General features: G+C 43.2%; 1 protein-coding gene across 9 annotated transcripts in view; it reads right to left on the minus strand.

Annotated features, from left to right (window-relative positions):
- Window positions 1-27,297, minus strand: part of MLLT10 (MLLT10 histone lysine methyltransferase DOT1L cofactor) — a 233,769-nt gene that overhangs the window by 66,072 nt on the left and 140,400 nt on the right. For all 9 annotated transcript variants that reach the window (XM_034760295.1, XM_034760293.1, XM_034760296.1 and 6 more), the window contains 2 exons: window positions 21,408-21,663; window positions 16,053-16,622 (listed from right to left, as the gene is read on the minus strand). In XM_034760295.1, coding sequence (XP_034616186.1) covers window positions 16,053-16,622; window positions 21,408-21,663 — 826 coding nt within the window. The remainder of the gene's footprint in view (window positions 1-16,052; window positions 16,623-21,407; window positions 21,664-27,297) is intronic.

Here is a 27,297-nt window from a genome sequence, read left to right on the forward strand (position 1 = left end):
TCCTTGCTGTGTGCGTGTGTGGGGGGTAATGTCAGGTTGTCCACCTCCCCCCTGCTCCTGCACCCCACTTACCCCATCTCAACAGAGCAGGGGCAGGACACGACAGGGCTCAGGACAGCAGCAGATGCTGTCTCAACTTGCTGATCTACTTAAAAAGGCAATGTACTTAGAGTGATGTCAGCGTACTTAAAGGGGCAATGCACATCTCTTTCTCTCATACACGGTGCGTGTCTATCTCTCCCTGCCATGATGTCTCCTCTCCCTCCATTCCTGCTGCCTTGTAGAGTGTGAGGCTACATTAACAACAATGTGTTAATCCTTGAGGGCTCAACTGAGTGCTAATTCATCATTTAGCATTCCCTGGGAAATATCCCACCCTCTGACTTCACCACCTCAACAAGCTTCACAATCATCATCGCTGTGTAACAGTATTAAATTGTTTAAAACTTATACTCTGTGTGTCTGTGTGTAGGTATATATAGTCTTTGTCTGGTGAAAAAAATTTCCTTGGAACCTAACCCTCCCCCCATTTACATTAATTCTTATGGGGAAATTGGATTTGCTTAACATCGTTTAGCTTAAAGTTGCATTTTTCAGGAATATATCTTCGTTAAGCGAGGAGTTACTCTGTTATTGGAAACAGAGCCAAAGGGCATGTGTGCAGAGATTTGGGATTCTAAATTTTGTTCAGCTTTCTTTAAAGGTTGTTAGGGAACAAAAAGTTGTTGAATTCTTTGGAAATATCTGTAAAATTACAAGCGTCCAAAAATGTTGTGAATTCCACCATTTTAAATATAAAAAGGGGTTATCACAGCCAGCAGGACCAGGAGTAAGGAACTAATCACGCCAACCTCAATCTTTCCACTGCAGAGCCAGGTCTTTAGTAGCATATGGACCCCACTACAGTACCCAGCCACACTTCCAGCAGCATAAGACAATCCCTTTACAGGCATTCTGGTGTCAGCAGCTCTATCCTGACTGGGGCATCTGAGGGCCACTATCCAGAGGCCCACTAGCCCCACCTCTACCAAAAGCGCAAGCTGTTTTGTGATGTTGAAAAATTACTTGCGCAGAGAAATGAAGGAAGGTAAACAGGGACTATGGTTATGTTTTTATATAGCACGTAGCACAATGTATTTGGGTAGAAATTTTAATGTGCCGGCCCTGGATAAACATTTTCCAGTTTAAACCCCTATTGCTTGGTCTAGCCGCCATTCCTTGCATCATCCAGATAATTTTGTTTTACTAGAAAGCTGAGAGAGGGGAACCTATTTATTAATGTGTTCCTTTTGAAACCTTTCCAGGAGACCTCTAAAAAAAAATAGTTGTCATGAATAGTTTTAGGTATCACAGTCTACTCATGTATCATTTGGTTTTCCTAAGCTTAACCATGTGAGAACTTTCAGTTTCTTGTTTATGGAACTCTTGCAGAACATTTGTTGTTTATAACAAATGAATTTCAACCATTCACTAGACTTGTTTTTTGGGGGGGGAGAGTGGGGGATTGTAGTTTTATTGCCTCCAATCCTGCCAACACAAATCTGAGTAACTACACACGAGTTGGCAGGACTAGGACCTCAGGCTGTGTAAAAATGTTGCCAGTATTAATTCAGAGAAGATGACTGGGACATGCTCATGTAATCTGCACGCCTGATTCTAACATTGAGTGGGAAGAAAATCAAGTAAACGAGGACACGGTAATGGAGAAAAGAACAACAGAGGGTAGGAGAATAGACAACAAAAGGAAAGACTGTAATAGTCAGGTAGGTGATACCAGTAGTAGAATGACTGTACCTAATCTGACAAGGAATCTAGGTACAGACAAGCAGAAACAACTAAGATGTCTGTACACCAATGCAAGGAGCCTGAGTAACAAAATAGAGCAACTAGAACTAAGGGTGAAGGAAGCGAAACCAGATATTACTGGGATAACGGAAGCATGGTGGAATAGTAGTTATGACTGGAGTATAGGTATTGAAGGGGATGTACGGTTCAAGAAAGACAGAAATAAAGGTAAAGGTGATGGAGTAGCATTGTAATTAGAAATCAGAAATGATGGAAAGGATAAAACATTATCTGTTGGGTCAAAATCACTTTGAGAAAGAATGGTAACAGAGGCTCCACTGGGATAGTGTTAGGGGTCTGCAGTAGAATCCCAGGATCAGATTTGGATACGTATAGAAACCTCTAATATTTTAAATGAAATAACTAGTACTGGGAATTATATGATTATGGGAGACTAATTTCCCAGATATTCATTGGAAGACGAATGCTACTAATCACGATAGCGCCCCATATATTCCTGGATGTGATAGCTGACAGATTTCTTCACCAAACAGTCACCGAACCCACAAGAGGTGATGCCATTTTAGATTTAGTATTGCTAAGTAGTGAGGACCTCAAAGAAGAGCTGGTTGTAGAGGACAACTTTGGTTCAAGTGATTGTGAGTTAATTCAGTTTAAACTAAATGTAAGGATAAACAAAAATAGGTCTGTAACTAGGGTCTCCTTGATTTCAAAAGGGCACACCTAAAAAAATTAAAGGGATTAGTTAGGGAAGCAGACTGTACTGAAAAACTCAAGGACCTGAATGTGGGGGAGGCTTAGAATTACTTTAAGTCAAACCTGCAGAAGCTATCTGAAGCATGCAACCCAAATAAGGGTACAAAATTCATAAGGCAGGGCTGCAGCCCAAACTGGATGAACAAGCATCTCAAACAGGTTATTAGGAGAAAGCAGAAAGTCTACAAGAAAAGGAAGAAGGGATAGATCAACAAGGAAAGCTACCTCTTGGAGGTTAGAAAGTGTAGGGAAAAAATGAGAACTGCTAAAAGATGAGCAGAGCTGGACCTAGCAAAGGAAATTAAAACCAATAGTAAAAAGTTCTTTAACAATAATAAATAAAAAGAAAATAAGGAAAAACAAAGTGGGACTGCTAAACACTGAAGATGGGGTGGAGATTAAATATAATCTAGATATGACCCAAGACCTAAACAAATACTTTGCCTCAGTTTTTAATAAGGGTAATGAGGAGCTGGGGCACAGTGACAGGGTGGCTAATGTGAATGAGGATATGGAAGTAGAAATTACCACATCCAAGGAGGAAGATAAACTCAAAAGCTTAATGGGATCAAATCAGATAATCTCCATCAAAGAACATTAAAGGAATTGGCATATGCAATTGCAAGCCCAATAGCAAGGGTTTTTAATAAATCTGTAAACTTACCTGTCATACTCTATGATTGGAGAATTGCAAATACAATAACTATACTTAAAGAAAGGAAAAAGATGATCCAGGAAAATACAGGTCCATTAGTTTGATCTCAATTGTATGCAAGACCTTAGAACAAATTCTGAAAGAAAGAGGTAAACAATAACTGGAAAAAAAACACAATATGGTTTTTACAAAAGGCAGATCATACCAGAACATCTTTCTTTCTTTCTTTCTTTCTTTCTTTCTTTTTCAGAAAATAAAAAAAGTTACCTACCTTTTTTAACTATTGTTCTTCAAGATGTGTTGCTCATGTCCATTCCAAGTAGCTGTGTGCATGCAGCATGCACAGTAACTGGAAGGTTTTTCCCCTAGCAGTATCTGTCGGGTAGGTTTCAGGCACCCCCAGGAGTAGCGCCTTCATGGCGCCACATATATGGCGCTGCCGACCCCCCGCCTCTTCAGTTCCTTCTTCCCAGCTGGCTCCGACAGAGAGGTAGATGGGTGGGTCTTGGAATGGACATGAGCGACACATCTCGAAGAACAAGAGTTATGAAAAGATCGGTAACCATTTTTTCTCCTTTGAGTGCTTGCTCATGTTGATTCCAAGGAGGTGACTCCCAAGCAGTCCCCAGGAGGAGGGGTCGGAGTTCAAGGATTTTCTGCTTGTTGTACCGCTCTGCCTAATGCGGTATCATCCCTGGCCTGCTGAGTAATAGCATAGTGTGAGGTGAAGGTGTGGCTCGATGACCATGTTGCAGCCTTGCAGATCTCCTGGATTGGGACTTGTGCCAGGAATGCCACCGAGAAGGCCTACATCCTTCTGGAGTGTGCTGTCAGTGGGGGGGCAAGCATCTTTGCCAAGTCATAGCACGCTCAGATACAGGACATGATCCATGATGAAATTCTTTGGGAAGACACTAGGAGGCCCTTTATCCTGGCTGCTATTGTGACAAAAAGATGTTTGATTTCCGAAATGGTTTTGTCTTTTTGATATAAAAAGCCAATGCCCGCTTAACATCCAGGGAATGGAGCTTTTGTTCCCAGCACTTGGCGAGTGGCTTAGGGTAGAAAACCGGGAGAAAATGTCCTGGTTGACATGAAACTGTGAGACTAACTTTGGAAGAAAGGATGGGTGAGGCCGAAGCTGGACCTTGTACTTATAGAAGCGTATGGAGGCTCAGATGTCAGGGTCTTAAGCTCAGACACCCTCCTGGCTGAAGTTATAGCTACCAGGAATACTACCTTTCAGGAACGGTAGAGCAGTGAACATGTTGCTAGGGGCCCATTAGTTTCGATAGCACTAAGTTGAGATCACATGTGGGGATCGATTGTCACACTTGAAGGTGTAACCTGTGAAGCCCTTTAAGGAAATGGCCGACCATCAGGTTAGTAAAAACAGATCGGCCAGTGACCCCTGGGTGGAATGCTGAAATCACAGCCAGGTAACCTTTATTGATGACATCGAAAGACCTTGCTGCTTCAGGTGTAACAGATAGTCCAAGATAAGGGGTACTGATGAATGAGTAGATGGAGTGCCCTTCTGCACCAACCAAATCGAGAATCTCTTCCACATAGCCACATACATGGTCCTAGTGGATGGCTTCCGGCTGCCCAGGAGGACGTCTCTAACAGGATCTGAGCATGTTAGCTCCGAGAGTTTAGCCATGGAGGTTCCATACCGTGAAGTTGAGACTCAAGGTTGGAATGCTGAAGGTGACCATGGTCTTGGATGATCAAGTCCGGAACCAGGGTCAGGGTGATTGGGGTCTCCGCTGACAGGCCTAGGAGAATGGTGTACCAGTGCTGACGAGGACAGGCTGGTCCTATCAATATCAAAGAAGCTCCTTCTCTTCTGACCTTCAGTAGGACTTTGTGAACAAGTGGGAAGGGTGGAAATACATAAAAGATTCCTCCTTCCAGGGAAGGAGGAATGGTCCGCGATTAAGCCTGAGCTGTGATACAGGAAGGAGCAGAACTGCAGACACTTCCTGTTGTGTCTAGTCATGAACAAGTCTATATGGGGAATTCCCCACCATTGAAAGATGTTGTCCGGGTGAATGGACCACTCATGTGGAAGACCTGCTGAGGTGGTCCGTCAACTCGTTCTGAGATCCTGGAAGGTAAGATGCTTCTAGGTATATTGAGTGGGCTATGCAGAAGTCCCATAGCTTGAGGGTTTCCTGGCACAAGGGAGAGGAGCGTGCTCCACCCTCTCTGTTTTATATAAAACATCGCTGTCGTATTGTCTGCCATGACCGATACACATCTCCCCTGCAGATGGTCCTGGAAGGTCGGGCAGGCCAACCAACTGCTTTTAGCTCTCTGACACTGATGTAAAATGAGAGCTCTGCTAGAGACCAGAGACCTTCAGTCTTGAACCCCCCTAGATGCACTCCCCATCCCATTGCTGACGCATCTGTAACCAGAGATCGCGAGGACTGGGGTCTGAGGAAGGGCACTCCCGTGCATGCCATTTGAGGATTGAGCCATCAGCAGAGAGCCTTGATAACAGAGGGGGAACAAAGTGGCAACTTTGTCTAAGTGGTCTCGGCTTGGGCGAAATACTTAGGCAAGCCAAGACTTGAGAGGCCTGAGCTGAAGCCTCGCATGCTGTACTACATACATACAGGCAGTCATATGCCCCAGAAGTATCAAACAGTTCCGTGCCATGGAGGCAGGGTAGCACCCAAGGCCCTCTATGATGGAGCAAATGGCCTGGAAACAAGATTCCGGGAGGAATGTTCTGGCCTGTCACGAATCTAGTATTGCCCCTAAAAACTCTATTCTCTGAGTGGGAGAGAGGGTTGACTTTTGTGCATTCACCAGCAGGCCTAGCCTATTGAACATTGCCCTTATCGGAGAGTTTCTGTTATTGCACAGCATCAACTATGAAGTACAAGAACAGACTTTACTTGGCCATTTTACTGTTCTTTCATTAAACAAAACAGAAGGTAAGTTTGCTTGCTCTTGAGAAGTGCTGACAGTAGTATGAACTTTGTCATTAGAATGAAAAATAGACTTGGTATTCAATATCCATGCTCCTAAAGAGAGATAGAAGGGGATACCTCAAACCCCTGATGATTTCTGACCCAAATCAGAATTTAAAGTTTATGTTAGTACAAACCAAAGTTCGCTATATATGAAGCGGCAGACGGTAACAGGGTATACTGCAGTATGGATCCTCAGAAAAGTCTGAGAAAGGTGCAACCCGCCCCCCCCAAATTATTACGATCTTCAGAGGGAGGGCAGTACATTGGATGGAGCAGGGGTTGGCAACCTACAGCACGCGTGCCAAACACCGCACACGAGCTGATTCTGAGTGGCACGCAGCTCCCTGCCGCTGTCCCGGCCCCCAGCCCCACTCAGCCCCCACGCCCATCGCTCTCCCCTGCGGGGGCAGGAGGCAGAAGCTTGGTTCTGCGGCAGCCAAGCCTCCCCCCTCCCCCACTTCTTCCCCCAGTGGTGCTTTCCTGGCCCTCCTCCTCTCCGTCCCTGGCCAATCAGCTGATGGGCCTAGCAAGGGGGAGGGGGAAGAGCAGCAGCGTGCTCCCTGCTCCGTAGAGGACGCAGAGAGAGGTAGGGATGGAGCCTGGGGGGAAAGGGGGTGGAACAGGGCATATCCCTTCCAGCCCACTGCCCTGAGCCGCTCAGGGCAGGGGGCTGGGAGCACCCCCACGAGCCAAGCACCCCAGCCTTCTGCCCTGCACCCCCCCACCCCAACACACACCCATCCCTCTGCCCTGAACCCCCTCACAGCCCAACACACACCCAGCCTTCTGCCCTGCACCCCCCACACCTCCCAGCCCTCTGCCCTGACCCCTGAAACACCCCCCCCGCAGGTCTAGGGTCCCGGCCGCAGGCCCTGATCAGCCCTCTGCTGGCCTAGGTGAACAGAACCCCAGGCTGGCAGCAAGCTGAGCAGGCTGGTGGCGTAAGATCAGCATTTTAATTTAATTTTAAATGATGCTTCTTAAACATTTTGAAAACCTTGTTTACTTTACATACAATAGTTTAGTTATATAATATAGACTTATAGAAAGAGACCTTCTAAAAACGTTAAAATGTATTACTGGCATGCGAAACCTTAAATTAGAGTGAATAAATGAAGACTCGGCACACCACTTCTGAAAGATTGCCGACCCCTGGGATGGAGAAATTAGAGAAAACACAGAATCGAAGTAAAGATCAAATTTAGTTCTCTGAGCACTTTGGGGGATTAATATGGTGTGGACCAATTTAGTCTTCCATTATAGTGTTAATTGCTGTTCCATTATAGCATTCCTTCTTCATGAGGACAAAACTTCCTAGAAAATATTTTAGTTGTTTATCGCTTATACCACAATCTACCACATCCATCTGCCATCTTCCAGCACAGCTACTAACCACCCCAAATTTCATGTCTTGTCAAATAAACATTTTACTTCTTCCAATTCTCCTCTATGCTCACTCACCCAATGCTAGTATTCAATCCTAAATCCAGAGTCATTTAATTGTCAATGTTCTTTTTAACAAGCTGTGTCTACACTTGATTTTTTAGTTGTGTTAACACAATTACAGATTCTCATGTGAACAATCCACAAATATCTTGTAAGAACCCATGGGCCTAGAACTGGGGACTCAGGGTCTGAGGCAGGCGACACTATCTGAGGACCCAACCACATCAGCCACACCATCAAGGGCTCATTCACCTGCACATATACTAATGTGATATATGCTTTCATCTGCCAGCAAAGACCCTCTGCCATGTACAGTGGCCAAACCGGACATCTCTACGTAAAAGAATAAATGGACACAAATCAGACATTGGGAATGGTAACATACAAAAGCCAGTAGGAGAACACTTCAATCTCCCTGGACTTTCAATAACAGATTTAAAAGTAGCCATCCTTCAACAAAAAAACTTCAAAAACAGACTTCAAAAAGAAACTGCAGAGCTACAATTTATTTGCAAACTTAAGACCATTAATTTGGGCCTGAATAGGGACTGGAGTGGCTGGCTCACTACAAAAGCAATCTTCCCTCTCTTGGCATTGACACCTCCTCCTCAATTATTGGGAGTGGACCACATCCACCCTGACTGAATTGGCCTTGTTATCACTAGTTTTCCACTTGTAAGGTAACTCCCTCCACTTCATTTGCCAGGATATCTATGCCTATATTTGTAATTTCCACTCCATGCATCTGAAGAAGTGGTTTTTTTACCCACGAAAGCTTATGCCCAAATAAATCTGTTCGTCTTTAAGTGCCACCGGAATCCTCGTTGTTTTTATGGCTACAGACTAACACGGCTACCCCTCTGATACTGGAGTCCTTGTAAACACTCAATGCCTTCCTCTCCAAGGGTCTCAGTACAGAGTCCTTAGGAGATTTAACCAGTCTTTTCTTAGGCACCAGTGATGCAGAGCTGCCTGAAGACTCGGTCAGAACAGGAGAAGCACTTCTAACAGACTTAGATGTGCTCAGTACCCATTCTGAGTAGGAGGGTTCCAACAGCGGGCGAAGTACAGACTCCATGAGCAGGTACTTGAGTGTGGCAGTCCTGTCCTTTTCCAATGGGGTTTGAACCCTCTACAAATGTGACGTTTGTCACTTCCATACATCTCTCCCTGACCCTTAAGGCAGCTGGGGTCTGGGTCACTCACTGGCATAGATCTGTTACATAAACGACAGGCTTTGAAGCCCGGAAAATGGGACATCATTCTGGTACCCAACCAGGCACCAGTGACCCTACTCTAAAAAGACAGTATTCTAAACTTAATCCTATAACTAATTATTTACAGATATACTATACAAGACTAAAAACTAATGCAACTGGTATTATTTACAGTAAGGGAGGACAATATGAAGAAACAAAGATCACATCTCTAACAACAACTGTCACTGGTGATAGGAAGAAACTAAGGCCTGGTCTACACTAGGCGTTTATGTCGAAGTTAGCGCCGTTACATCGAATTAACCCTGCACCCGTCCACACCGCGAAGGTATTTAGTTCGACATAGAGGTCTCTTTAATTCGACTTCTGTACTCCTCCCCGACGAGGGGAGTAGCGCTAAATTCGACATGGCCATGTCGAATTAGGCTAGGTGTGGATGGAAATCGACGCTAATAGCTCCAGGAGCTATCCCACAGTGCACCACTCTGTTGACGCTCTGGACAGCAGTAAGAGCTCGGATGTTCTGAACTGCCACACAGGAAAAGCCCCGGGAAAATTTGAATTTGAATTCCTTTTCCTGTCTGGCCAGTTTGAATCTCATTTCCTGTCTGGACATCGTGGCGAGCTCAGCAGCACTGGCAACGATGCAGAGCTCTCCAGCACTGATGGCAGTGCAATCTCAGAATAGAAAGAGGGCCCCAGCATGGACTGATCGGGAAGTCTTGGATCTCATCGCTGTGTGGGGCGATGAGTCCGTGCTTTCCGAGCTGCGATCCAAAAGACGGAATGCAAAGATCTATGAGAAGATCTCTAAAGACATGGCAGAGAGAGGATACAGCCGGGATGTAACGCAGTGCCGCGTGAAAATCAAGGAGCTGAGGCAAGGCTACCAGAAGACCAAAGAGGCAAACGGACGCTCCGGATCCCATCCCCAGACATCCCGTTTCTACGAGGCACTGCATTCCATCCTCGGTGCGGCCGCCACCACTACCCCACCACTGACTGTGGACTCTGAGGATGGGATAGTGTCCACGGCCGGATCCTCGGACATGTTAGCGGACGGGGAAGATGAGGAAGGAGATGAGGAGGACGAGGCAGTCGACAGCGCTCACAACGCTGATTTCCCCGACAGCCAGGATCTCTTCATCACCCTTACAGAGATCCCCTACCAACCCTCCCCAGCCGTTACCCCGGACACAGAATCTGGTGAAGGATCATCCAGTAAGTGTTGTAAACATCTAAACATTTATTTGTAACAGAACATGAATATTAACAATTTAAAAAATGGGTTTCTCATGATTAGTTTGATTAACTTTACGGTTCAGTCATGGGCAGTGCAACTATTGAAAAAAAATCTAGCAATGTCCGGTTTTGCATGATTGTCCTGCCCAAGCCGCTCTACTGTTTAGTCCCTGCTACTGCAGCTACAGTAAGATGCGGTCTATATGTCCGGGGATGGAGCAGAAATCCTCCTGGGACATCTCAAGGAAGCTCTCCTGCAGGTAATTTGAAATCCGCTGCATTAGGTTCTTGGGGAGAGCGGCCTTATTGGGTCCTCCGTAGTAGGACACGTTGCCGCGCCACGAGACTAGCAAGTACTCCGGAATCATTGCTTGGCACAGCATGGCGGCATACGGCCCTGGTCTTTGGAGGCTTTCCCGGAGCATTCTCTGTCTGTCGCTCTCAGAGATCCTCATGAGGGTGATGTCGCTCATGATGACCTGCTTTGAATGAGGTAGGGGAATGTTAGTGTTGGGACTGCTTTACCGTTCCTTTACAGAACTGTAACCGCTGGTTTGCAGCCACGCGGTGGAGGCGGGAGAGGGTCAGCCGAAAGGGATCGTTCCCGGGGACAGCCGCGAGGGTGTGGGACAGGAGCAGACTTCCTGCTTGCCGGATTGCTGGCAGCAGGGACCGACATTGATTTCAATGTGAAATGAGGCCATTGCTAATATTAAAGTTTTAAGCTGCCACGAATCTACGGCTTACCATGTCTGCGTGCAAGAGCAATTCCGTTGTCCTGACAGGGTTCTCAAAAGTGCTCTGCAAAACCCCAGACACTGAATGCGAAGGCCGAGAATTCGACCTTGTGCTGAGTGCGCATGTGATAGGTGCTGTGCATGGTCCTGTTCACAGAGAAAGACTATGTTCTTTGTTCACAACTACATTTATCTTTCTGAGGAATTCACTCCCTTTTTCCCATTCCCACAGCCCCATCTGCGACTGTCTCACAACCTAGCCTGTCATCACACTCCCAGAGGCTAGGGAGGATTAGGCATAAGAAGAAGAGGACACGGGAGGACATGTTCTCAGAGCTTATAGCCTGCTCCCGAGCCCAGGCAGCACAGCAGACCCAGTGGCGGGAGAACTTGTCCCAAATGCACCAAGCCAACATGGATCGGGAGGAGAGGTGGCGTCAGGAAGACCAGCAGGCGACTCAAACCCTGCTTGGACTACTGAGGGAGCAAACGGACACGCTCCGGCGCCTTGTGGATGTTCTGCAGGAACGGAGGCAGGAGGACAGAGCCCCGCTGCAGTCCATCTCTAACCGCCCTCCCCCGCCACCAAGTCCCATACTCCCCTCACCCAAAGTGCACAGAAGGAGAGGCGGCAGAGTCCCTGCTAACTCTCACTCCACCCCTGCAGAGAGCTCAAGCAGCAGAAGGCTCTCATTCCCCAAAGTTTGACAAGTTCTTTCCTTCCCGCCTGACACAAGCCCCCGTCCAAGTTTCACTTCCCAGTTCCATGTGTAGTTGATAATAAAAAATATGTTTCTGTTAACTACTGTTTCGATCATGTTCTTTTGGAGGAGGGGGGGAAAGGGGGTTGGTAATTGGACAGGACAGTCACCTTTGGCAGGGTACATAGTCGGGGGCAGGCACAGCAGCAGGGCACATACATAGTGCAGTGATGCAGTGACTACTTACCCTGGTTAGTCTGGGAGGTTGTTTTCATGTTATGTGGTGGGGGGTGGGTTGCTCTGTGACTTTGTGGCAGGGGAGGGCAGTTAGAGATCTTAAGCGGCGGTCCTTAGGCAGGATCACAGAGCCACACAGCAGGGGATCTGTAACCGTCCTCCCCCTGCCACAAAGTCACATAGACCCCCCATACACACAGTCCCTATCAGGAGGGGTGACAGGCTCCGTTGAAACAACCATCCCACCGCAGCGGAGCCTGTCAGTCCTTGAGTTTAGAAGCTGCATTCGCGCGACTACACTACACCCGCTCTGCACCACAGTCTGCGTCCCAGTTTTAAAAAATTCCCGCGAAAACAGTATTAAAGAAAACGGTGTGCTTTAACAAAGTAGAACTATTTTTATTTTGAAACGTGTGTTGGAAGTGGGGTGAAGGCTTCTCTGTACACAAAATTAGAAAGTCACAGGTTACCCTGCTCACTCAGGAACTTTGCTTTCAAAGCCTCCCGGATGCACAGCGCTTCCCGCTGGTCTCTTCTAATCGCCCGGCTGTCTGGCTGTGAGTAATCAGCAGCCAGGCTAATTTCCTCAACCTCCCACCCCGCCATAAAGGTCTCCCCCTTGCTCTCACAGAGATTGTGGAGCACACAGCAAGCTGCTATAACAATGGGGATATTGGTTTCGCTGAGATCACAGCGAGTCAGCAAGCTTCTCCATCTCCCCTTGAGACGTCCAAAAGCACACTCCACCACCATTCTGCACTTGCTCAGCCGGTAGTTGAAGAGTTCTTTTTCAGTGTCCAGGGCACCTGTATAGGGCTTCATGAGCCAGGGCATTAGCGGGTAGGCTGGGTCCCCGAGGATGACTATAGGCATCTCCACATCCCCAACAGTTATTTTGTGGTCCGGGAAGTAAATACCTTGCTGCAGCCGTCTAAACAGACCAGAGTTCCTGAAAACACGAGCGTCATGAACCTTGCCCGGCCATCCCACGTAGATGTTGGTAAAACGTCCCCTGTGGTCCACCAGTGCTTGCAGCACCATGGAAAAGTAGCCCTTTCTGTTAATGTACTGGCTGGCCTGGTGGTCCGGTGCCAGGATAGGGATGTGAGTTCCATCTATGGCCCCACCGCAGTTTGGGAATCCCATCGCTGCGAAGCCATCTATGATCGCCTCCAAGTTTCCCAGGGTCACTACCTTTGGCAGCAGTACATCAACGATTGCCTTGGCTACTTGCATCACAACAACCCCCACGGTAGATTTGCCCACCCCAAACTGGCTCGCGACTGACCGGTAGCTGTCAGGCGTTGCAAGCTTCCAGAGGGCTATGGCCACTCGCTTCTGGACAGTCAGGGCTGGTCGCATCCGGGTGTCATTGCGCTTCAGGGCAGGGGACAGCAACTCACAAAGTTCAAGGAAAGTTCCCTTCCGCATGCGGAAGTTTCGCAGCCACTGTGATTCATCCCAGACCTGCAGCACTATGCGGTCCCACCACTCAGTGCTTGTTTCCCGTGCCCAGAATCGCCGTTTCACAGCATCAACATGACCCATTGCCACCGTGATGTCCTCGGCGCTGGGTCCCCTGCTTTCTGAGAGGTCTGTGCTACTCTCAGACTTCAGGTCATCACCGCGTTGACGTAGCCTCCTCGCCTGACTTTTCTGCATCTGCCTCAGGGCAACCTGTATGATAAGCTGCGAGGCGTTGAGAGCGGCCACAACTGCAGCGATGGTTGCAGCGGGCTCCATGCTCACAGTGCTGTGGCGTCCGCGCTGTCAATGACTTGAAAAGTGCGCGAAATGATTTCCCGCCGGCGCTTTCAGGGAGGGAGGGAGGGCGGGAGTGATGGACGGATGACGACAGTTACCCAAAAGCACCCTGGCCCCTTTTTTTTTTTACCCAGAAGGCATTTGCGGCTCCACCCAGAATTCCAATGGGCGGCGGGGACTCCGGGAACTGTGGGATAGCTGCCCTCAGTGCACCGCTTCCAATGTCGACGCTTTCCCCGTTAGTGTGGACTCACAAAGTCGAATTACTGTCCTTAGTGTGGACACACACGTTCGACTTTGCAATATCGATTCCAAATATTCGATTTAAGTAAAATCGAACTACTCTCGTAGTGTAGACAAGGCCTAAGGGGAGTTGAAGGCAGTGTGGCCCTTTATGCCTGCATGCAGCGTTGTGAGGCATCACGGAGCACTCACACTGCCCAGACGGGTACCACTTTGAGAAAAATCTCCCAACAACTGTGCATGAGGTGCACTCACACCCACAGTGGAATGGACATGTGCAACCACTTGAAGAACTTATTTTTTTCACAGAAATCAACTGAAGCAATAACAAACTCTGAATGTAAATTTTGGGCAAGAGATATAATTTATATATATCCACATCGTGTATGTGATGGTGACTGCCATATGATGAAACAGGGCATTACACATCTTTTGACTACCTTATCTGCCCTTTGCTCATTGAATCAGCTACCTGAAACTTTGTGGAATTATGAACAGGAGCATCCTGCAAAGGAAAGCTCCTCAGCTTTTCAACTGATAAACTTAGGAGGCCTAACATAATGGACTATCAAACATTGACATGTTTAGGTACGTACAGTTATTTGGTAGATACTTTACAGTTCCTATATCGTTGGACACATGGGGTGAGATTATCTGCAGGGCCTTTGAGCACTGAGCTGGCAGTCCAGGAGAAGGAGTGTTTGGGTGTGTACCTCGATCAAAGTTAGCACACACATGTCTACCTGAGGCAAAAATTACATCCAAGGCTGCAGTATAGATTTACCCTAAGAGTACTATACTGAAAAAGAAGAGAATAGGGACAAAGATAAGATGTGGGAATGAAGATTATCCAAAACCAGGATCTCGCATCTGGATCTGCTACCTGAACTACTGTACCATGCCATTGCAAAATCTGATTGACTTCCATGGGATGTCACACAGATGCAGAAGTCAGCACTAGCAGAACTTGATGCAGGACTGGGACATAATTCTGAAGTTCTTGGACATCATCAAGCAATAAAATAAAGTAATACACAGTCAATTTTTTAAAAGCAGTATTTAGCTGGAAAACAAAACACTAGTTAAATATTTATCTTCAGAGTCTTAGTTTTTTCCATTAATTTCAATGCAAAAGTAGGTGTTCTGATCCTAATTTCTATGACTTCCAACTTGTTAGAAGGAAAACAGAACCCTACATAAAGTATATTTTGACTTTTTTGTGAATTACAATTTTTTTTTAAAAGACAAATTATACTTTTGGGGTATGTGTCTCATTTTGAAAAAAAAAAGGTGGAATTTTCCTTTAGCTATTTTCTGAAGTATCTATTGCTAGGCATCTGAAGTCCATCCAAAGTTATAATTAAAAATATGTGAAACTGTATCCAACAACACAGACACCAAGCCACAAAAATGAAACCAAAAGAAAATAGTTCCCCCCCCCCCAAAAAAAAGCGGGGGTGAGGGGGGAGACTAATAGTTGGTGCAAAAGAGATGTCAAAGTGATTAAATTTAGTGATCCAAACAAAAAGGCCTTGTAAGGAGCCTTGAAGACAACAGAACAACCCTGGTAAGCATAATGGTTTGTGAAGTTGCTCCATAGATTGGACAAGAAAAGCCTTATCCTGGCCCAATTCACATGTAGCCTTAGAACACAAAGGAAGGACAACCCATCAAACTCAACTGCCTCAGAGGGATACTGGAGAAAGAGATTGTCACTCAGGCACATTGGGCCCAGGTTATAACCAAGGACTTGTTAAATGTTTTTTTAAACTAGTACTTTTTCCCTAAACGAATTTCAAAACTTTTGTGCAGGTGGACTGAAATTGAGTGCGGTCTGTCAGCTGCAGAGAATGCTGAATATATTTTAATACTGATTTTGTTTTGTATGTGTAATAGAACATAAAACTCTGTAACCTGCACAAAATATCATTTGCTATAGTTAAATCTTATACTACATCATTTCAAAATAACACATTTATACATTTCATTGTTTCCGCAGCTTCGGCAGTTAGGCCAATACCAGATACAGTCAGATCAATCTATTGTAGCTGTCTAAGGATTATATGTACCGAAACATATGGCAAAAAGTTAGTCTTACCAAGGTCATTATCTGCTTATCAATTCTTTTTTTAAAAGAAACATTAAAGATACTTAAAGTAAAATGCTACTTTACATTTTTGAAAGTATACTCAGAATTGTGACTTTCTAAAATGAAGCCACGCATTTTTTAAGATATGAAACAACAAATCTGAAACGCCTACCTGAACCAACTGGAGATGATCCAACACTAAGACTTTGTAAACTTCCATTCCTGAGCAACGTTGGGGACTTTTGAAGACTAGAGCTTGTTGCACTTCCTGCAGCAGATGCCACAGATGACGTTGGAGAAGCAGAAGAAACTGATAGGTGGGAAATACTCTCCTGACTTTTATTTCCTTTGGGCCTACCAGGCCCATGTTTATTTTGTTTATTTCCTTTCCGTTTCTTTTCTGTTACAGTCTCTTCTTCTATCCCAGAAGTTTGGACTCGCTTGTATCCCGCTGAAGTAAGGCTTGTATTACCTAAGTCTCCAGGTGAGCTGTCAAAGTTTTTAGACTGGGAAACAACGGCTGAGGTTGAAGGGAGAACAATTAAGGAACTAAAACAATTCACATTCCCTTCCTGGTTTCCCATCTCTCCTTTATGTACATCTTTGGTTGACAAAGTCTGTTGGGAATGAGTGTAACTGTCATTACGCAGATCTGATTCTGTAAAACTCAAAAAATCCTGGGGAGATTGAACTGAACTCCCAGAAGATGATTTTACACTGCCAGGAGTCCCCAAAAAATTGCCTGTAGAAAGAAAGAAAGACAAGGATTTAATTTTTTTATTATGATTATTTTTATGATTTTAAAAATAAAACGCTTCTATCACTATTAAAATTGCTCAAGAAGCTGGATATTCTAGAAAATAAAACTTGGAGATGTCTTTTGAAACACAGCTTTACCACTTTAGGGCTTGTCTATGTGAACAGTTGGTATGTGGCAAGAGAGGGTATATCCAAGGCCGGCTTTAGGCCGATTCAGCCGATTTGGCTGAATTGGGCCCCGCGCCAAGAGGGCCCCGCGCTGCAGCTGTCCACCCCGCCCCCAGCTCACTTCCCCGGCCCCTCCTCCCCTCCCCTGAACGCCCCGCCCCCTCCCCTGCTTCCCGCGAATCAGAGATTCGCGGGAAGTCTGAAAAGAAGCAGGGGCGGGCAGGCAGCACCTGGTAAGCTGGGGTGGGGGTGGTGGGGGCGCGAGAAGGGCTCCGGGGAGGCGCGGCCCATTCCCGCAGGCCCCAGCGGCTCAGGTGTCTCCCCCCCCCCCCCGGCGGGGCCCGATTCCTCCGGGCGGGGCTTGCAGCAAGCCCCGCCCCCAGGAATCGGGCCCCGCTCTTGCTAAAGCCGGCCCTGGGTATATCTCTACCTTGCACTAGATGTGATAAATCAACCCCTAGACAATGGGACAAGCCTTAAGAGTTCCCTGGTGCACTTTAATCTACTCCACTTTCAAACAGGAGTAGACTGGAGTACGCTACAAAATTCCTATTGTGCAGAAGCAGAGTCCACACAGGTAATGATTGCATGGCAGTCTAGTGCATGATAGATTTATACCCTAGCTTGCTACAATCTGTATAGACAAGCCCTAAATTTGTAATGTGTTTTTTAAAACATTTAATTTGGTTTTATTATTTCTACTGTGTTTGCTTCTTAGTTTTTCACTCAGTTGGGTCTGATTCTCAGCCTCCTCATTCCTGCACTTGGGAACAGGGATAGAAAGGGAAGGAGAAAGTGAGTGGAAAAGATGGACAAAAGTGGTTTATAAGCCCTCTCTAATGGCCCCTATATTCTGGGATCATGCTGGGCTCTGGTGTAAGTTAAAGCAAATTGCTCTAACTTACACTCTGCTTTATATGTCCCCCAAGCTATAAAGAATAACTATGGCACAGTGTACACCAGCCACATATCCAACAAGCCTACACTCTGCGCATGACATGCCCCCTATGCCAGGGTTCTGAAGTAGGGCTATGTGTGGAGGACTTGCACCCAGTTCTACACTGGCTATGGAGGTCCTCTTCACAAGGGGTATTTTTCAGGCAGATGTATAAAGGGCACTTTAAGCCCCTTCATACTGTAGGAACAGCATAAAAAGGCCTTTATACAACTGTGAATCATGCCCCCTCACTTTCTACTTCTCATGCTGTAGCACAATACTGAAATGACTGGGTTGCAAATAGTCAGAGGAATGCTTAAGTAGTCCAAATACAAATGTGTTTTCACTGAAATTCAGTAAGTATTTCTATAGATTTTTTTAAAGTTAGGTTTTGAAAAAAACTGACTATGGGGCATAATTATCTGCATGTCAGTGTTCTTTTAAGAATACGTTTCAAATTCCTTTGACTCTACACAACGTATGTATAGAGAAAGTCACAAATTACATTTTGGAAAACTGGTAAAAGCTCTTTATCAACCAAAGTCATATTTTAATGTTAGTACTCCATTATAGTAAACACAGATTATTAATCTGTTTAAAATATATAATTTACATTACATCAGTGATTTTAAGACAACTGCAATTTTGCTACTCAATTAGCATCTATATAAAAGAGGTTTTCCATCATCAATCCTGACCTGTCACCATCTGTCTTTCTTCTATACTTTTGTTTTTACAGCTGGTATAAAGAGCACACTGATGCATTAAATACTTTTAAACTACAGAGCACTTTAGGAACAACTAGTATTCCTAACCAATAAGGTACCTTAAAACACTAAACATCTACTAGCTTGACTAGTGGAAAATAATGCTTTAAACTCTCTCCGTTTAACAGCACTCTATTGCTATTCTTGGCATCTATTTTTCTTTCACTGTCTTGGGCTCTGTGATTTTTAAGACATAATACAATGAAAATCTAAACAAAACATTACTTATACTTTCTGATACTTCAATACAACAAACTGATAGTGTTTGGATTATTTTAGCATGCAGAATGCAAACTGAGGACATTGTTTAAACAAGTATAAGCATATGGGAGGAATGACTACCCAGAAGATTTGCAATTAAGAGTTCAATCCTGCAAATGGTACTCATGCAAGCAGCCCTATTGGCTCCAATAAGACTACCCACAGGCATCAAGGACAAGTCTAAAAAGGGTTGCACAAATCCATCCCTAATTTTGCCATTAGGAAAAGAGTCTTAATTACAAAAGAACATTTGCATTAGCCTGTTTAGAAACACTTAGTATACATTTCCAAAATAATGTAAAGGGAAGTCATAGGTTTCAAAGAGGTAGTAAAAGTTACAATGATTTCCCAACATATTTTTTCAAAACAAAGGCTGCACTTTAATACATACTTTTACAGCACTTTTGTTTGAAAAAAAGCTTTCCCTTTTTTAATTTGTTTAGTAGTAGAGTTATGTACATGTAAAAATTACCACATGTTGTGAACAAACAGAAAGAACTCTCATTAACATTAGTGAGACACAAGGGCATCTCATGGCAGAACAGGCTCCCAACATCTTAAAAATGTCTCAGTCAAAACAGTCATTTGATGCACCTTTACTATTTGCTCTCGAGACAAAATTTGTTGGGCCCAATTTCGACTTGAAAAGCAGGGGAGATTATTTAAATCCAAAATGACTCCTTCAAAAGCTATGATCTTATGGATTCAACTTTATGCTGTTTTTAAATAACCTGCACAAAATAAGCAAATTTAAAAAATAATAATCTTCATGTGCATAATAAAGTTCTCAACTATCATCTTCTTTAAGTAAGAAATGATCTCTTTCAATATAAGATTCCAATAATCAATTTTTGAAGTCTTATTCAAGAATGTAAATAAAACAGACCCTCAAAGAAATTTGAAAATGGTAACACTACACACGCGTACACACAATAACAACCTTTTAAAAAAAACAACCATGAAAGAAGATGTAAAATCCATATTCCTTTGTCATCATTCTGATATTCACCACACTGGAAGTTTCAGAAAAAACAGTTACTTACCTTTTCGTAACTGTTGTTCTTCGAGATGTGTTGTTCACGTCCATTCCACATTAGGTGTGTGCGCACCATATGCACGAGCATCGGAAACTTTTTCCTTTAGCAGCTCCCGGCAGGGCCCCCGCCAGAGTGGTGCCACTGCACCGTGCATATATACCCCCGCTGGCCCGACCCCGTCCAGTTCCTTCTTGCCGGTGATTCCCACAGAGGGGTAGGAGGGTGGGTGGTGGAATGGACGTGAACAACACATCTCGAAGAACAACAGTTACGAAAAGGTAAGTAACCGTTTTTTCTTCTTCAAGTGCTTGTTCACATCCATTCCACATTAGGTAAATCACAAGCTTACCTTTGGAGGAGGGTAGGAGTCATGAAACAATTGATAACTAACTGATAACAGCTATACAACTCTAAGGCTAAGGGATTGCTTCTCTTACGAGAGTAAGAGATTGTTCCAATGCCGCCACGGACGATAAGAAGGAACTGGAGGGGGTCAGGCCAGCGGGGGTATATATGCACGGCGCAGTGGCGCCACTCTGGCGGGGGCCCTGCTGGCCCGCTGGGAGCCGCTAAGGGGAAAAGTTTCCAGCGCTCGTGCACGCGGCGCGCACATACCTAATGTGGAATGGACGTGAACAAACACTCGAAGAAGAATGAACATAATTCCTCTTTAAACTGCATGACTTGTGGGTTTATACCCCACAGATTAACAGATTTGTATAATGAATTTTTATTAATAAACAATGTAAAAATTATTATGGATTCTTACTACTCTCCCTGACCACCACAAACTATCCTCCAGACAGACCAGAAATAGTGTGTGCGTTTTCGGTTGGGGTTTTTTTGGGGGTGGTGGGAAAAGGGTGGTTTTTGTTGCTGTTGTTTTAAAGATGCCAGTAATGGCTCTAGAAAGTTATTTTAGAATGTCAGAAAGACCTATGCAATATATAAAAATCACCAAAATATGGGTAACATACATACATCCCCAAAAACATTATATACCCAATAGACTGGAATGATGTAAAAATTAAAATGTGTATTTATATTTTGAAGGCACTTTGTGGATTCAGAAAAAGCTCCTAAGACAAGTTTCAGTCTATCTTGAAAATTATCATTTAGGACACATTATACGGGATTTTAAGGTACATAAAATACAAACAGAAGTTTGTTCTGTTTCATTTTTACACTCAGCAATTTAAACTCAGTATTATTAAAGATTTGTGGGGTTTTTTTTTAAATGTCTCCTATACTCAGACCTTACATGCCAAATTTCAACAGTGAGCAAATCTGCCAGCAGATTTACAAATTGCCAAAACCAGAAATGTAAAGTGAAAACTAAACCTAAATGGGCATAAACTGTCTTTTCCTGTAAAAACAGAACATACACATAGCATACAAAAAAGAGGCAGGTATCTCTTTTTCTGAAAACAAAGTAACCAGCAAAAGATGCAACAAGCATTTATTGATTTAAAATAACCAAACTTTCCTATCATTATTCTGGATGATGGGTAAACAGTTTTTTAAATTTAAGTATGAAAGATTTCTATCTGTTTACTCAGAGGTCATCAGGGAAACAGTATTATTGCTATTTTAAATACCTGGCTGAAAAGGACTAGCAGCTGACACGGTTGTTCCTGGATTCCTTCCACTACCAGGCTTTCTTCCCCTCTGACCTGAGCTGTGACCTGCAGATTTCTTCCCTTTGCTCTCTGACCCTCTAGCCTCTGAAGCATCTTTTCCACTTGAAGTATGTGCAGAGACTTCCTGGAAATTTGCATTTGTAAATCGAGCTGTGGTATCTTCCAACCGCTTCAAGGAGCCTGGCATAGAATTGTTGCTAGTGCTTGTGTAAGTCTAACATTTTGATTAAGAGAAAAGAAGTTAAAAAAGAGACAGTTAGACCACAAAAAAACTGTACATCAACCAATAAAAAAAATTAGTGGAAGGGAGAGGAACATTCAAGTATCCTAACAATAAAGAAAACATTAACAGTCTTTCTTTTTAGTTTCACAAGTTAGCAGCATACTTTTTAAAATAATTTTTGAAACTTTTAATCTTATTATGTTATGATAGCACCATAAAAACAAAGAACAGAAAGTCAGTTACTAATATGTAATTTTTTTGATCAGATATAGTGCCAGCTGTCAGTTCAGTTAGCAAGCATCAGATTGCAACAATTAATAGAAATGTACGTGCTGACATATCCACTATATTTATCAAAAGGCAAATAGTAACACTACTAGTTCTACTGATCAAAATAATGGCAATTATTCCTGAAACTTTAGCAAGCTTGTGAAGCATGCTGTATAATCAGAAAACCTACAGTTTTATGATTATGGCACCAATCCTGCAGACTGCATACGTACTTAATTTCATACAGTTAGTAGTCGCACTGTACTCAGCAGGATTGCTCAAAGTGTATGAAATTAAACATAAGTAAGTCTTTGAAAGACTGGGTCTAAAAAACAGTTTCATGATACAGAAAATGTTTATATTTTGGGGTTGGATGGGAGTCTCTGGATTACTTTACAGAATGCCAAGACTATTTTCAGCTGCAAATGTGTAACGAGAATTCTATTACATTAAAAGGGAGATTTGAAATACTTTGAAAAAAGTTATTTATATTTTATAGTTTTATATTAATATATACACATACTATAATAATATTACATTACACACACATGCACACAGTCTTTCCATACAAGTTAACAGAAGATGTCAATTAATTTTTTGGTAACTTTAAGATATGAATTTAAACTGATTTATAAGAAATAAGCATTTTTCCCAAACTAAGACTAGACCAGAAAATGTGCGATTATGACAAAATCTTCCTTATTAGGCAAAATTAGGAGTGTTTAAGTAATGATTATTCAGATGTAGAAGTTACTTTGAAGAAATTGTTGGATTGTTAATATAACATGATTAAACTCTATAAGCTTGGCTGTGCGATTTTTGGCAAAAATGTTAGAATAGTAGTCAATTATAACTATTTTGATAACTGAGTGAAATTCTGACTCCATTGAAATCAATGGCAAAACTCCCATTCAATATCTATATTTATTTTGAGTTTATCTGGTATTTCTATGAATGAGTTAATATTGTAAAGATTATTTTATTAAGGTATTGTGAGGCCTTTTGCTAGTAGTGATATTTTTCAAAAAGCTTTTTTGTGATGATATGTATGCTAAAATGAAAAAAATACAAATATAATGATATTAAATAACTCCATAAAGTCTTTAATAAAGATGAAGGATTTTATATGTTGGATGAAAAAAATATGAGGAAAAGGAGTGACATTATTCAGCAGTTGTATTTTACTAAACTGAGCAGACGTATAATTAAACAAAACACTAATTTGCATTCTGATTGGTAGAAAACCTCCTAAATGTTAAACAACCAGATCTTTGTTTAAATATTTTATATCAATATTAAACAGTACATTTTTCTTTCTGATTCTTTAATCATTATTAAGGCTCTGAGATTCAGGACAGCACTAAAATGTCTTTAAATCCATCCCTACTAAAAAAAACATTTACACATGTACTGCTTAAATCCCATTAAAACTATTCTCTAAAAAGATGCTTTCCTGAATTGGGTCTATAGCACTATAAAAAACAATTTATTATCTTTCACATTGTGCTTTGATATAACTGGCATGAAAAAATGAACTCACTTTTCACTAATACAACCACCACCAGACAGAAACTCAAAAAAAGTTAATTATAATAAAATTATCTGCAATTCAGATTTTACATGCTGGGGTATGTTACTCAATATGTGAGATCTCAGGAAGCTGTACTGAGAAAAATGTACCTTTCAATCAGTAGTTTATCAGTGTTCAGAAATACTACTTTTTTATTTTAGAAAACTACCCGTTTGCTCAATAGCCTCTTTAGAAGCAATATATTCCCATGTAAATTTGTTTCATTTTAACTGTATTTTTTTCAAGTTTTCACAGTTCAGGGCAAACAATGTAAACCATGGCACAGAGCAGGGCACTACTTTTTAAAATTATTACCTACAAGTTTACCAACTACTCTCAAAGTCATTTTAGTAAGAAATGAAATCCTATTTGCATAGACCAATAGGATTCAAGCTGATTAAATTCCATGGCTTACTTTGGAAACATGAACCTTTTGCATGCTGGGCAGGTCAATTGGGAAACCACCCCAGCTCATTTTTCAATCATTTTTCCATTAGCTTGGGCTGGTCCTGAAGCTCTCCATCCCACTCACATGTGACCTATATGACCTAGTACAGGTCAAAAGCCATGTAAAGAAAACACATTGGTACTCTTCACTCATGTGTCAAGTGGGGGAGGGAGAGGAAACCGAGCAAGGGTACTGTACATGGAAACATAATATGAACTCCCACTCAGAGGATCAAATTAGGTTTGGTCAGTTCCCCAATGCCACTTAATGGAAAAGATACTAGAGTCACCTGGAAGTTTAAAGCTGTTACTTTGCACCACTCAAACTCTAAGCATACATATTATGTAATATTCTGATCCCCCCCCAAAGTCTGAAATTCTAGAAATCATATTGTCTTCATATTAGCTAGCTAGACTCAGAAAAAGCTGAAAAATATGAAAAAAGCTATGCACTCCAATGCTTGCTGTTGTTCTTTTGTCACTGTAGCATATAAGCAAAGCCATAATATGTAGTACAATGAACTAAAAAAACCCACCATGCAACACTATTAAGTGAAACGCAATGCTAACATGCAAATTGCAGAAAGTCATAGGAATAGATCTGCAAAGCAACCAATTGTATTAAAAACCATGCATATTCCTCAATCAAAAGATCCAACAAGTTTTAACTGATGTTATTGAATCTGAGAGAGAAGAATGGGAGTTAAATTTATGCCAGTGAGGTTAATTACTTTAAATAAAGGTAGGCAAAGTGGGACTCTCCAAAACTGCCAACGTGGCTCACTTCAGAGCTGCAGAGAAATTTCACTTAGGATTTTCTGAATAGTATAGAATCATAGAAAATTAGGGTTGGAAGAGATCTCAGGAGGTCATCTAGTAGTGAGAAAAGGAAATATGCATAACTAACAAATTAATAAGTCACCATAAGGAATGTCAGAACTACAATGGATGGCAGCACAGGACTAGCACAATGCTAGCAAAAGAAGGTAGCATATATATATATATATATATATATATATATATATATATATGACAGACAGCATTCATCTGTTATGACTCTACCCCACTTGACAAATACTTGTTTAGCCACAGCTGCTCCAAACTGTTATACTTATTATTTCTATTAGGCAGCACCTAAATGCCACGAAGAGAATGGGATTCCCATTGTGCTGGACAAACACGAGTCTTGTCTTCACTGTCACAGTTAGCTTGAAATAGTGCACTCGAGTTACTGCACCTCGAGTTAACCTAGCGTGAGTGAGAGGCCAAACCAAATTTCAAAACAACATTCCAGCTACAGAGTGATTTGATTAGCTACTGATGAGCTGTTGTAACTTGAGATACTGCATCCCCACTGCATTACAATCTCAAGCACCTGCATCACTGGAGCCTCCATCCACCCCACCCCAACAGGCCAGCTAAAGCACCACTAGAGAATTTTGTGGGTGGATGGGAATCGAGTTATGGGTAACATTTAAGTTATAACTAGACCTAACTATGCTGTGAAGAGATACCCAAAGACATAGACCCAGGCCCAACATGCTTACTGCAAACTAAAAAGGACGAAAAATAGACAAAGAGTGTGAGAAAGAGATCCAATGAAACAGGCAAAGCGATCAGGGTAATGGCAGGCACAAATTTTTATTCCAATAATTTTCCATACATGTTTGATGGGTTTTTATTTTGTTTTGTTTTGTTTGTTGGGGGGGGGGGGGGGGGGGACAACAGATGTTGGGAGGAAAGGCAGTTGGTTCATCTTTTTTTTTTTTTTTTTTTTTAAGATATTCAACTCCTTAGGTCAAAGTCCATGTGTTCATGCATGCTTGGTACAGCACAACAATAACTTGCCTATTTTAATAAGATTTATTAGTAACTCTTGCCAATACAATTTCTTTTTTTTAAAAAAAGCATCTGTATTTAAAAGTTCAGCCACTGCCTCTTCACTTTTACAATTGTTTTAACCCTTCATTTATTTTACTTACTTTTATTTCCTACATGCCTATTTTCTAATTTTTGTTTTAATTCTTGCCTATTTATTTTTCACTCTGCCTATTTCTAGATTTATTTAGTTTTAAACCTTGCTTATCTTTTATCTTTGCTTTTATACTTTTTAATTTCCAGTTTTATTCTTAACTTCTTTTTGAAAATCTATTTCTTGGCCATTACAAATTCACCTCTTGATTTACACTCATTACAATCTGATATTGATTATTACAGTGTGGTGGCAACACCACAATAGTTAAGGCCTTATCTAGACTAAGGCCCACTCAACATTAAAAATTAGGTCAGCATAACTACGGCCTTGGCTACACTGGCGGTGTACAGCGCTGCAACTTGCTGCACTCAGGGGTGTGAAAAAACACCCCCCCTGAGCGCGAGTACAGCACTGTAAAGCTCCAGTGTAATCAGAGCCTGCAGTGCTGCACGCTTGTTCACAGCACTACCAGCTACTCCCCTCGGAGAGGTGGAGTACATACAGCGACAGCTCTTACAGCGCTGGCGGCGCGACTACACTCGCGCTTCACAGCGCTGCCGCGAAGTCCCAAGTGTAGCCAAGGCCTACGTCACTCAGGGGTATGAAAAATCCACATCCCTGAGCAGCATAGTTAAGCCAAACTAAGTCCCAGTGTAGACAGCGTTAGGTCAATGGGAGATGGATTACCTGTGTCTGACGGGAGAATCCTTCCCAGCAGCATAGGCAGTATATACACTGAAGCGCTACAGCAATGCAGCTGTGCCTCTATAGCATTTTAAGCATTGACAAGTTACTCCTGGGGGGATTCTGCATGACTGCGTGCCCGCAGAAAATGGCCCTCCTGCAGATTTCCTGCGTTTCCCTGCAGAAAACAGCAGGGAAGCAAAGGGAAGCTGTGCGGGGGGGGGAGGGGTGGCGGACCATGAGTGCAGTTTTGGGGACAGGGATTGCCCCCTCCAAACAGAGGCGAGGCATGGGATGGTACATGAGGTTACATGACACTGCCCCCCTCGTTCTGCAAGCGCAGAGCTGCCCAGCTGAAGGAAGCTGTGTTTCGGATCTGCTGACTCTGCAGCTGAATGCCTCCTGGGTCCTCGTGCCAGTCGTGCTCTCCTTTTGTGTGCTGGGAGCCTTCCTGTTTTCTATTCTGTGCAACAGTGAGTGCCTGCAGTGGGGCTAGGTAAGGAGGAGCGAGGGAAATGAAGGAAGGAGGAAGTAAGGGGGTGGGGAGAAGAGGCAGTGGGGAAGGAAAGGGGGGTGGAATAGGGCAGGGGGAGGGGAATGTGGGAAGGGGATGGAGAAGAAAAGGGGATAGGGGAATCGCGGGAGCCCAGCAGGCAGTATCCCCTTGGCAGCAGCTGGG

Source organism: Trachemys scripta, chromosome 2 (assembly GCF_013100865.1).
Source record: "Trachemys scripta elegans isolate TJP31775 chromosome 2, CAS_Tse_1.0, whole genome shotgun sequence".
NCBI classification, from domain to species: domain Eukaryota; kingdom Metazoa; phylum Chordata; order Testudines; family Emydidae; genus Trachemys; species Trachemys scripta.